Source organism: Camellia sinensis, chromosome 6, assembly GCF_055761805.1.
Source record: "Camellia sinensis isolate YWXY chromosome 6, ASM5576180v1, whole genome shotgun sequence".
NCBI lineage: Eukaryota > Viridiplantae > Streptophyta > Magnoliopsida > Ericales > Theaceae > Camellia > Camellia sinensis.
Window position 1 is genome coordinate 184,023,990 of NC_138966.1, and position 13,963 is coordinate 184,037,952.

General features: G+C 33.3%; 1 protein-coding gene across 1 annotated transcript; it reads left to right on the plus strand.

Annotated features, from left to right (window-relative positions):
- The first annotated feature begins 4,455 nt into the window (after nt 1–4,455).
- LOC114323344 (U-box domain-containing protein 44) lies at nt 4,456–13,228 on the plus strand. The gene is made up of 4 exons (XM_028270916.2): nt 4,456–4,753; nt 6,302–7,673; nt 7,853–8,171; nt 11,614–13,228. The coding sequence occupies exons 2-4, from the start codon at nt 6,447–6,449 to the stop codon at nt 13,107–13,109; spliced, it is 3,042 nt and encodes a 1,013-aa protein (XP_028126717.2). The 5' UTR covers nt 4,456–4,753; nt 6,302–6,446; the 3' UTR covers nt 13,110–13,228.
- The last annotated feature ends 735 nt before the right edge of the window (nt 13,229–13,963 follow it).

Genomic DNA, 13,963 nt, shown 5'->3' on the forward strand with positions numbered 1-13,963 from the left:
ATTTAACAGAATTAACTAAAAAATGAAATTCATAATTGCTCTCCTATACAATAATAAAATTACCTAAATTATTGATCATCATTAAAAGTTGTTAATTGACTTAATGATTTATTAATAAAATGGGCGATTTGTTATGAAATTAGAAACCTCAGGGAGTGAAATGTAATTTCTAGAACTACAGGAGGCGATTCGTATTTTAATCAAATCTTAAGGGGTTTATTTGTAATTTATCCTATTTTTTTGGGAAGGAAATGTTACGGTATGCACGTTATGCACTTGTTATATATATTTTTGATATATATTATATATTTTTGTGTCAAATATTATGTAAAATTTTGATAAAGTAATAATTATTTGTTATTTAGAAATAAAATTATGCATTTTTTTTGGTAATGTTACACATGTCGTAATTAAAAAATATGTAACATAACAATAAAAATGCGTAATTTTATTTCTAAATTACAAATTGTTGTAGCTCTACTAGAAGATTACTTAATATTTGTTATAAAAATGTGTAACATGTATAAGATGCATACGGTATGTATTGCCCGCTGAAAATTTTACAAAGAAAACTTTTATTCTCCTCCTTGATTTGGATTATGTGGACTCACATATATTATTTAAATTGTTCATCTGGTAATATTTGGAGTTTTTTTTTTTTTAGGATCCCTGATATTAAAATTTTATAACATAAAGGGCATTTAATATTTTCATAATATCTAAGGTCCCTCAACATTGATTTAGAGAAATTTCAATCTAGAGAAATTCTTTCCAGAGAAATTCTAGAATTTCCAAAGAATTTCTAGAATTTCTCTGGGTTCAAATTCTAGAAATTCTAGAATTTCCAAAGAATTTCTCTGGGTTCAACCCAGAGAAAATTCAAATTTTTCTGGGTTTATTTTGTCCAATTTTCTCTGGGTTCAAATTCAAATTTAAATTTCTCTAGATTCATTTATAAACTAGAGAAAATTCAAATTTCTCTAGGTTCATTTTAACCAAATTTCTCTACATTTCTGAACTAACATAAAAAAAAAAACATTTGAACCTTTCCCAAATTTCTCTAGACTAACATCAAATTTTATGGATCTCTTAACTAACATCAAAAACATTTGAACCTCACAAATTTCTCTGTACTAATCATCAGAGCCAATTTCTACTGTGACATTTAAGAAAACATAATTGTTGTAATCTTTTTGAGAGAGAGAGAGAGAGAGAGAAAGACTTGGATTCTGAAAACGGAGAGAGCCATTCTTGGACAAGTTTTTCCTCCTTCGTGGAATAGCAGATTAAATCAAACAAACCATGGATTCCCACTGGTTCTGATTCAACGAGTCTCCAATAATTGTATGTGCTATACAAGCATCAAGAGACTGTGCAATTGCTTCCTGCTGATTTAGTATAGGAAAAAGCAGAACCAGAAGTAAATGACTAATGAAAAAAACCCAAACTTGCTTTAAAAACTTTAGAAGCATCATTCATTTGTGCTTGTAGAATCAGCAAATCAGTAACAAAGGTGACCTCTTAATTTACTAATTTGGAGAATAGTGCAAATATGATGATAAGACCAACAAAAATCTGAACTTACTTCCTGGAATAAATTACCATCAGGGCTCAAATTGCTCAAATCATTTCTTAAATTGGTAGGAGAAACAACTTCTTTTGTCATATTTGTAGATGCCCTTCATTAACAGCGCAAGCTTCGCCTTAAAGCTATCACACTTTAACAACATCTCGAGTTTCGGCATCTATTTCATAATGTCTAAGATCCTTCAACATTGATCCAGAGAAATTTCAATCCAGATAAATTCTTCCTAGAGAAATTCTCTCCAAAGAAATTCTGGACTTCCCAAAGAATATCTCTGGATTCAATCTAGAGAAAATTCAAATTTCTCTGGATACATTTATAAACTAAAGAAAATTCAAATTTCTCTGGATACATTTATAAACTAAAGAAAATTCAAATTTCTCTGGGTTTATGTTAACCAAATTTCTCTAGATCTGTGAACTAACATAAAACACCTTTAAACCTTTCACAAATTTCTCTAGATCTCTTAACTAACATCAAAAAACATTTGAACCTTTCACAAATTTCTCTGGACTAATCATCAGAGTCAATTTCTACTGTGACATTTAAGCATATAAACAAAAAACTATAGAAAAACCCATTTATATAAAAAATATAGAGAAGGGTCTTTGTGCAGACAAAAAAAACCGTCCTCTTTTTTTACTTTTTCTTTTTCTGTAATCACTAGCATATGTATATATATATAGTGATCAATATACATGTTCAAGTCATGGATCATAAAAGCAATAACTTTAATCATCTCAAAATCAGTCAAAAACTCAAGATTATTCACTGATTCAACAACATAGCAAGGAACCATCAAGATAACCCCAATCAAGAATTTTGCTCCTGTCAAAGAAAACCCAAAACAGAAAAATTCAAATAAAACAAAGGGTATAACAAAGTTTAATCATTGAAATGACAAAGAAGAGGTGGAGAGAGAAGAGACCTCAGGGTTTTTGTAAGCAGAGAGGTGTTCGAAGAGTGGAAAGATTGAGAGCGTAAGAGTGACAACCACAAAAGTCCCAGCAACAAGAGTTACCCATGAGGTGTCGAGTATGACAATGCACTTCCACCAAATTTAGATAATCAATTTCTGTTATCTTCATCTCAATTCTATGAATCCGATGCGTTTAGCATCATGAGTGAGAAAATCAAAATTAAGGTTTTCCACGCCCAACTTTTACAGATAGATAGAGCTTGGATTTCATTTAAAAGACAATCGAAAAAGAGATTTGATTAGATTGAATTGAAGAAAACAATTTTTTAAAAACATTATAATAAAACAGAGAAGAGAGATTAGTTAATTGAAGATAAATGATCCCATTGCGGAGTGTTGAAATAAAATAAAAATATTTCAAGCATCACTAACACAATCCCAAGAGACTGTGCAATTGCTTCTGCTAATTTAGTATAAGAAAAAGCATAACCAGAAGCAAATGACTGATGAAGAAAGCCCAAAATGACTTTAAAAACTGAGGTGAGAGGAGATAGAATTAGTGGCGGCAATGCAAACGGAAGAGTCGAGGTCGCGGGCGGTGGAGCTATGGGGGCCATGGACGACCTTGAACCTCGTTGTAAACAGAAGCAACACGGCTTGTTGACGACCGGAGACTTTGCAGCGGAGAAATCGGCATTGGATACCAACCTAGCTGCCATTGATGTAGGACAGAGACAGAAGAAGCAGAGAGTGAGAAGAGAGAGACCAAAGCTTAGTTTTTGAAGATATTTTTTTTGAAGCCCTTTCGTTTCTTCTCAAATTTCTCTGTGAATTTGTGATATATGAGAGTGGAGTTGAGGGATCTTAGACATTATAAAATAATATTGTGGATCTCTTTCATTATTAAAAATTGGAAAGGGACCTTAGACTAATTTTCCCTAATATTTGCCAGTCAAATTATCTATATAAAAAATTAAATTAATCAAATTTTAGTAATCAGGAGAGTAGATAACGTTTTTCTAAAAAAAATTGGGCGAATTACATTAACTGTCTCTATAATTTGGGTCTTATGTCATTTTGATTCATGATTTTTCAATTATGACACATTTGATTCTGAATTTTAAATCTTATTCTAAATAAGGATAATTGAAGATATTATTGTTCAGTTTCAAGGGCAAAATCGTCAATTTGATAAAATATAATCTAATTTGACAAAAATAAATGTCAAAAAAATATTTTTGAATTTTTAAAAATTATTTCTATCTACTAAAGATAAAATTATGTAAAATTAATAAATTTTTTAGACATTTATTTATTTATTTTATCAATTTAATTTTTATTATATGTTTAAATAATAATCATATAATGAGTGATTGTTAAATTTTTAATATATAATTGATATATTTAATATATAAAATGTTTCATATTATTAAAATGGATCCGGATTGGAACACACCAGGAAATAAAGGACTTGTTTGGTTTGTATTTAAGAAACATGTTTTGAGATAAAAAGTACGAAAATTTGTTTGGTTTGGTTTTTTTTCAAAAGATGTTTTGAAAAATTATTTTGAGAGAGAGTTTTGGAAAAAGTGATTGATTTGATGTGTATGAGAGATATTTGTTTGAAAAATTTGTAAACCAAACAAGTTTTGGAAAAAAATTTTGAAAAAATTTGTTTGATTTGATTACTTTTGAAAACTTATTTGTAAAGAATTTTTTTCGAAACACAAACCAAACAAGGCCAAAATAGTCTTAATTATTGTGAGTTGCGGGGATCAGCAGTGATCCCAACCCTTTTATACAATAATGTTATATTTTTCTAATTTATCATTTTTAAATGATCTTCAATGAGGTAACCTCGCATAATTAAATGTTTAATAAATTAAAATTTGATAGTGATTTTTAACAATTATAAATGATGATTTCCTTTTCCTTTCCCTTTTTATAAGGTGATTACAAAGTTAACGGTCAATTCAATTCAACTGTCATGTCACTACCGTTTTCAAGAAATAGCTTTCTAGTATTTTCCCGGAAAAACGCGGTCTTCTACCCAGAAAAGGGGTTTGGCTTGTTGATTGGGCAACAGATTTTTCCAGGAAAATATATTAAAAAAATACTCGCAGTGATGTTCTTTCTATTAGGGGAAACCAAAAGAAAAATCACACAAATCTGCGTTTTCTTTTGTGAAAAAGTGGCGGTCCTTTGGTTTCCAAGCACTTGCTGCTGGACATGTTTTGAGATTCACGAAGGTAACGTCGCAGATGCTATATTTTCATTTTTGTTAATGATTTATTTGGAACCAATTCGAGCAAATACTGCTTTCTACTGTTTGTTTCCCTGGAAAATCAACTCAAATCAGTCTTTTTTATTTTTTTTTATTATTAATAGATATGTGTTATAGTCATTTTTTGTTGTGCTTTCCTTTATTTTTTATTTGTTCTCTCTTAAATGCTAGAAATGTCTTTTTTTAGGAGCTGCATTTCCTTATTTCCCCTTTTCTTTTTCTTTTTCTTTCTTTCTTTCTTTTTTTTTTTTTTTTTTTTTTTTTTTTTTTTGGGGGGGGGTTTCGAATTGGAGCCAATATTTGAGTAGGACTTCAGTGTCTTTGGTTCTTGCAAAATAAATCAAAGCTAATATATATACATATATATTTTTAAAAATTATAGTGGATATTATTTACTTAATTGTATATTATTTGGTTTTTTAGGCATGGGTGATCATCAGTTTGTTTAGCACCTAAGCATTTTCTTTTTTTCTTTTCTGTTTCTCTTTGAAAGAACATCAATTAACCTCCTCTTTTTCTTCTTCTTCTTCTTTTTTTTTAAACTATTAATTGTAGCTAGTAATGCAGAGTTTAAAGTGATTGAACCTTGATTGTGAATTAATTTTGATCTTTATCGTAAGAGGAAGAACGAAGAAGTTTCATGGTTTTAAAGGTCTATTTCTCCACCTCCTTGTTCTGTCCTAGCAATTCTGAGCTCTATGCTCCTCCTTCCTTTTTCCTCATAGTCTAAAAACATATATTCTTTAATGAATCTTATTTGATTTTTCAAGCATGAGTAATTATCAGTTTGTTTAGCACCAAAGCATTCTTTTTTCCCCTCTCATTGAAAGAATATCAGTTAGGTTGTGTTTGGATTTAAGGAAAAATAGCTTGAATTTAGATTTGATAGTTTAGATATGAATTTCAAGATCATTCGAAGGAATAAATATCAAGGGATTTTCTTGCCCATTTTAGTTCTACAAGGTTTTCAATAATGTGCTTCTACTCTAATTTATGTTTTCCCTTTAGTTTATCAATCCACCTATAATGGTTTCATCTCCAATATTTTATAAGAATTCACATCAAATCCCTCCATTTGTAATCTATCCATCCAAACAGATTATTAACATTCTTCTTCCCCTCCCCCAAGTTACTAAACTATTTATTTAGGTAGTAATTCAGAGTCTAAGGGGATTGGATCTTGATTGTGATTCAATTTTCAACTTCATAGTAAAAGGAAGAAGTTTCATGGTATTTATATTTATGGTCTATTTCTCCACCTTCTGGTTCTGCCCTAGCCAATTCTGAATTGCGTCTGTGGGCTTATGGAGCCTATGTCCCCTCCTCCCTCCTTTTTCCTCTTAGCTTTGTGCATAAAGTGATGAAAAAAACCCGATATTTTAGATCATTGCTTGATATTGTAGTTTTATCTGACTTCTTAGTGGGTATAAGCTTCTTTATTTTGACTACTAATCATGGTTCAACATTACTTTCATGTGTTAAGACTTTTTCTGAATTGTTGTGCATCAATTAGGTGGTTAGGCTGATAAAAAAAGAGGAACAATGCCAAAGTACGAAGAGGATGCATTATGGTTTGAAAGCTTCAATTTCTAGGTCATGGACATGAACCGCCCTCTCCGGTTTAAATAGGGCATTTGCATAAAATTGTGTCTGTCATAATGCAATTCATACCAATCGGAACCGTCTTAACTTTGCTCACAAGCCAGGTCATTAAAACAGCTGAAGCTGCAAAGGATGTTGTTTTTGAAAAGGAGAGTTTCAAGGTCCTCTCAAAGCATCTTTTTGACATTGAGCGAGTCTTGAAGGAATTGCAGCTTCAAAAGCTGAACGATTCACAAGCTGCAAGGCAAGCTTTGGAGTTCCTCGAAGCCGATGTCAAGAGGGCTAATAATCTTGTCGACAAGTACAAAAACCGAGCTCGTTTCTACTTGTTAGTCAAGTGTAGACACATTGTGAAGGAGGTACAAGATGTCACAAGGGATATTGGGAAGTCTTTAAATATGTTATCCCTAGCAAACACCGAAGTTCTTTCAGGGATATCAGAACAGGTGAATAGGCTACAGAATGAGATGCAAAGAGCAGAATTTGAAGCTTCTCAATCACAACTTCAAATTGTTGACAAGTTGAACCAGGGCTTGACAGATCAGAAACTTGACCACAGTTTTGCTAATGACATGCTCAAAGAAATAGCAAGGGCGGTTGGGGTACCGGTGGAGCACTCAGAGATAAGCAAAGAGCTCGACAGCTTCAGGAGAGAGAAAGAAGAGGCTGCCTACAGGAAAGAAAGGGCTGAAGTTTTGTTCTTGGAGCAGATTATTGAGCTGCTTTCGAGGGCTGATGCTGCAAGAGATTACGAGGAAATCACGAATCAATACTTCCAAAGACTTCAGGTCATAGAGCGATATGATCCGAAAGAAGAGTATATTATGCCATTTAAACCTTTCATTTGTTGTATAACTGGAACGGTGATGGTTGATCCGGTCAGCCTATGCACCGGTACTGCTTGCGAGAGAACAGCCCTTAAAGCTTGGTTTGAGCGCGGAGAGAAAACTGATCCAGAAACGGGGGATTCGCTCGAAGATTTTTCTTATAGGTCCAATCTTCAACTGAGACAATCAATTCAAGAATGGAAAGAACTCAATTACTGCATCAAAATTAGATCTTGCAAGACAAAACTGCTATTGGGCATGGATTGTTCTGTTGTAGAGACTCTAGACCAAATCAAGGAACTTATAAGTGAGAATTCTATCAACAAGGACTGGATTTCCATCGGAGGCCTTACTGATATTATTATCACAATCCTTGGAAGCTTTCAGAATACAGACGTGAAAGAAAAGATATTGATTACTTTGAAAAATATCATAGAAGGGAATCCAAGAAATAAGGTATTTCTAGCTCTCTGATTGTAGTTCTTTATGTGAATTTGCTAAAATTATGATAACCCTTTTTGGTGTTTAGTCAAACCTTACTATCTTTACCATATTTGCGTCGATACCTAGACGTAAGTACATACATATTTGCTTCACATTATTCCCAACCCTACATTTGAAATGAAATTTTGTAGGATAAAGTGGTTGAGTCCCAAGGGTTTGATCACATCATTCCATGCATAGGAGCTGACTCGAGCATATCAAATGCGGCGGTTGAGTTGCTATATGAGTTATTGCAAGACAGATCTGGTTGGAATGGATCTGTTTTAAGGAAACTTTGTCAGCAACATAGTGCAATCCATTTCCTTGTTTGCTTTCTTAAAGGGCCAGTCAGGGATTCAACAGAGAAAGCTGAAGAAATATTGATGAAGCTTTGTGATGAAGATGAGGAGAACATCATTCGTGCCGCTGAGGCTGACTGGTATAAACCACTTATTGGTTGCATAATGCAAGGTTAGAAAATCTATCTCTTCGAGTGTTTTAGACAATCTACTGCATATAAACAGCTTATTGATCATGTTCAAGATTAGGAGCACTGTAACTGAAAAATCTAGAAATCCCCTAGATGTTGATTTGTGATTATGTATCAATTTTAAGCAGAATATAACAATCCCAATCAAACAATCAAGACAAAGAGACACAATGATTTAACGTGGAAAAAATCACAATTGGACACCTCCAACTGTGATAAAAAAACCACGGGCAACAGCCACAAGACAATCCACTAAGAAGATTAAAAGGAATTACACAGGTATACTCTCAATTACCTAGCGAATCCACGCCTAATTGAACCAACCTCTACGTGCCTCTTCCAACCCGTCTTCACCTCGGAATTGTCTTTACGATGAGCCACCCCGGAATCCACCAAAGCTTCAGGCTCGAATTCTTCAGAATCCACCGAAGAACAACTCTCTCTTTTGTAGAACAAAACACAACCTTTGATGTACTCTCTTTAAACCATGAGTTTGAATACTCAATCAAACATCAAAGAAAACTAGCAAAATCTCTCCAGATATAAACCTTAAGATCCAAAAATAAAAGCTGGAGAAGTCCCCCTAGTGTTGGGAGAAAACCAACTATTTATAGAAAACCAAAGCAATCCTAATTTCAGAAGAAAACCAACTCTTTGATCAAATCTGGAAATCTGGGATCGCGCGGTCCGCTCGAGCGCCCTTTTCCCCGCTCGAGCGGAGACTTCACATTCTGTGATTTCATACAGGCTTCACGCTCGAGCGTCGGTTTTGCCGCTCGAGCGGCGAATCACACCATCCAGTACTTTTTCAGGCGACTGCAGAGATGCTGAGAGCTTCCAATCCCCGCTCGAGCGAGAAGGCCAAAACTGGAAAAAACTAGAAAAATATAACATGATCGGACAGGGAACTTTGAATACATTTTTGCATTTTGCTTCGGGCCACGAGCTGACCGGGTCAGTGAAGTGGCAATCTTGAAAATATTTGCATCACAAACTTCTCTGAAAGGCTTGATTCGGGTTGGATTCGCATCTAAACACTCAAAGTCTCACTGAAATAAAAATGAGAATAAAATTACAACTCAAAGGAGTTTTGTCAAACGGGTTTGCCAAGAAATAAAACCTAACAGTAACTTTAAATTTTATATTATGAGAAGAATACTCATGCATATTACTATAGTCGTTCCAACAAAAGGAGAAAATTAGAGTATTGAACTGAGTTCCACCATCTCTCCTAAAACCAATTGGTGTTAGGGTGGGCTTCACTTATGTCTTTAACGGCATTCAACATCACGCCCAACAGGCCTATTTTTAGGACAGGCCTATTTTTAGAGTAGTTGTAGGGAGTGGCATTATGTGTCCAACAGGGAGCAATAAAAATCTCAAGAAAGAAAATGATGGAACAAGGCACACTGAAATTGCATCATGGAATATTGTTTACCATTATATTTGAAGATATGGACACATTAGTTGAAGAGAAAAATTGGGGAACAGACCATGGTTACATAGCATTGACTCATTTCATAATCTATGTACACTAGCATGGTTCCTTGATAGACCCTCCAGTCATGCTCATAGCTTCACCTTATCAAGTTACCTTGGCTGCTTGTGAGTGTACACTTAGGGTGTGTTTGATTGGATGGACTGGATAGGGGGATTAGGATCTATCGGACTTGAGTCTTGAGACTGTGAATTTCTCGGATTATTTGGTTGGATTAGATATGTATCCTGTGTTTGTTTTTTCATGGAATTAGACGTAGTGAGTCCAACGTTTGGTTGGACAGACTGGATAGAATAAATGAACAAATGACTATTTTACTTTTTTTCAATTATTTACTAAATTATAGCAATATTAAACATATCTTTAATATTTTAATTATTTTTAGTTAGATTAAATAAAATTTATTTTATTTTATTTTTTACACAATTAAGTAAATTTATTTATTTTTAAATTAAATAAATAAAATAAATAAAATATCAATAAAAATATATGTTATTTTTTAATTAAAATTTTAAATAAATTTGTTTTTAAAAATAATAATAATTAAACAATGAAATTAAATAAAACATCTATTAACATTTAAATAATGAAATTAAATAAAATATAAATAAAATTTTAAAATAAAATATCAATAAAATATCTATAAAAAATTATTTAAAAAAATTAAATAAATAAAACATCAATAAAAAGTTAAATAAAATTATTTTATTTTTAAATTGAGACATTTAAATTTTATTGAATTTTACTAAATATAATACATAATTAAATAGCAGAGGGTCAAAATAGTCATTTTATCACCTAATCCCAACAGTAAATAATCCCCCCAAAACTGTCCCACACCCCCCCGGGATAGTATAATCCTCCATATGGGGGATAAGAAGTCCGACCGGACTCCATGTCTGGCAGATTAAAAAAAAAACAAACGATGGGCTGCTTACTCCTTCGGATAAGCAATCCGAATAGTAAATAGTCACCCCCCTAATCCCCCCAATCAAACACATCCAAAGAGTGTATTTGATTGGACGGACTGGATAAGGGGGATTAGAATCTATCGGACTTGAGTCCTAGGACTGTGAATCCCTCGGACTATTTGGTTGGATTGAATATGTATCCTGTGTTTGTTTTTTCATGGGATTAGATGTCTAGAAATGACTATTTTTAGTGAATCTAACGTTTGGTTGGACGGACTAGATAGGATAAATGAACAAAAGACTATTTTACCCTTTTTCAATTGTTTACTAAGTAATAGCAATATTAAACATATCTTTAATATTTTAATTATTTTTAGCTAGATTAAATAAAAATTTATTTTATTTTATTTTTTACACAATTAAATAAATTTATTTATTTTAAATTAAATAAATAAATAAAATATCAATAAAAAATTATATTATTTTTTAATTAAAATTTTAAATAAATTTGTTTTTAAAAATAATAATAATTAAATAATGAAATTAAATAAAACATCTATTAACATTTAAATAATGAAATTAAATAAAATATAAACAAAATTTTAAAATAAAACATCAATAAAATATCTATAAAAAATTATTTTAAAATAAATAAATAAAACATCAATAAAAGTTAAATAAAATTATTTTATTTTTAAATTGAGACATTTAAATTTTATTGAATTTTACTAAATATAATACATAATTAAATAGTAGAGGGTCAAAATGGTCATTTCACTACCTAATCCCAACAGTAAATAATCCCTCCAAAATTATCCTACACTCTCCCAGGATAGTATAATCCCCCATATAGAGGATAAGGAGTCCGGCCGCACTCTATGTCCGGCAGACTAAAAAAAAAACAAATATCGGATTGAATTTATTATACGGATTACAAGCCGCACAGTAAATAATCCCCCCTTATCCCCCAATCAAACACACCAATGTATATTACATCATTTTTATACTATTCAGGGCCAGAGTCATCAAGGATATCCATGGTGAGAGCACTTGTTAGTATGGAACTGGTTGAAAGGAATATAGATGTACTTGGTGAGGCAGGACTTATACCTTGTTTGCTTGAAATGGCATCTGGCGATGTCGAATCAAAGGAATTGTCTTTATCAATGCTGGTTAAGCTATCGGGTTGCCAAGAAAACAAAAGGCGCATTGCTGCTGCAGGCGGGGTTCCTCTTCTTCTGAAATTGATGTTTTCTTTCCGTCTCCGCACAATCATAATTGCAAAATGTTTAGAAGTCCTTGAAAAACTTGCTTCCAATGGTGATGGAACTAAATTCTTTGTCGATGAAAATGGGAACCAACTTGAATTAGAGCCAACCATCGTCAACTTATTAGCTTTTCAGCAGAATCCCAACTCGTCCTACATTGTTCGGAGGCCTGCTCTGCGTGCCCTTCTTGGGATTTGTCAATCGGAAACTGGGCTTGTTAAGACAGCAGTTCTTTCTGCAGATGGTGTTTCTCTGGTTCTTCCTCTTCTTGATGACTCTAATCTTCAAATCCGTGAAGTTGCCATCAATCTTCTCTTCCTCTTCTCACAACATGAGCCACTAGGAGTTGTGGAGTACCTTCTCAAGCCAAGAAGGCTCGAGGCCTTAGTGGATTTTCTCGAACGCAACAGTAACAGTGATGTACAAAAGGCTGCAGCTGGTTTACTAGCCAATCTTCCAAAATCAGAAGAATTACTCACAAAGAAATTGATTGAATCAGATGGCCTGAATGTAATCCTAAAAATCTTAAGATCCGGGACCATGGAAGCAAAAGAAAATGCGCTAAGTGCTCTCTTTAGGTTTACAGATCCCACAAATCTTGAGTCACAGCGAATTGTGGTTGAACTAGGAGCATACCCTTTGCTTGTGAAATTTCTTGAGGATGGTTCAATAACAGCTAAGGCAAGAGCAGCTGCTCTCATTGGCAATCTTTCTACAAGTACTCCTAAACTTACTGTTGTAACCAAAAAATTTGGCTGCTGTTGTTTCTGCCGTGCACGTGATCGTATATGCTTAGCCCATGGGGGTCCTTGCAGTATAGCTACTACCTTTTGCATGTTGGAGGCAAAAGTGTTGCCTAAATTGGTTAATCTCTTACAAGAGAAGGTTCATGCAACAGCTTATGAAGTAATCCAGGCACTTTCAACTCTGGTTGGCGAAGAATTTCCTCAGAGAGGGGCTAATGTACTTCATCAAGCCAATGCCATTCAACTCGTATTGGAGGTATTGAATTGGGGAACGGAGTCTTTAAGGGAAGAGGCTTTGAAGCTGTTGGAGAAAGTTTTTCTCTCGAGGGAAATGGTGGAGTTTTATGGATCAGTAGCAAGGTTAAGTCTTGTTCATATCACCGGTTGCAGTGTTAACGAGGGTGGACATCTTCAAAGGAAGGCAGCTAATGTCTTGTCGCTTCTTGAACGGTATTCTAGATCGTCAAGATCTCTAGTTCCGGGATTAAGTAGATGACAATGCTTGTAAGGGTGGGCATGCACATTTAGCATGTCTAAATGAAACCTTGAAGTGTAACATCCTGCACTTTTTGTATATTTGTTTCTGTTCTGTTGGATATGAAGACTAGTTTATCATTCTTCTTGTGTTGGAGACATTTTTATGTATCGTAAATCAGGCGAAGATCTATCCTAAATTTATTTAAAATAAACCATCAATAAGTCTTAATAGTTAAATTTTTTGTCTTTATTAAATTCAATTTGAAAAATGTTTCTGAAAACATGGAGGAATTGGCTGTTTTTTTCCCGGGGGGCCGGATCTATTTGGAGCTTTCAACGAATTGGGTTCATAGGTTAACACACCTTGCTGCCCTAATGAATGGGCCAGCCCTCTGTACCAGTGTTTTTGGGCCGTTAAAATATAGAAAAACTAGACACTCTAAAAAGATATTTGAAAATATATCTTGAAATATCCAGAGAGCATAATTTATACAAATTAATAAATTTCACAATTTATTTTTACATCAATTTTTCTTATTAATTGATGTAGTAAAAAAAAAAAGAAGTTTGAATTTTACATGGAAATAGGTTATGAGGGTTTCCATATATACATACACACTAGTGTGAATTTCATATGAAGAAAGAATGGTGGTGGATTTCGTGTGAAATTGATTTTCTTCTCTACTATTTTTCCTAGTGATGAAGTGGGCCAACAATCCTTTCCCTATTGGTAGACCCAAACCCAATAGCCCATCTTTTCCCCGAAATAAAAAATCATGTATAAGTCAATTAAATTAATCACTAGCACTTGTAAGACATGGCATACACGCTAGCTCTAACTCAGCCAGCAACCTTTGAGATTAATTATTCGGT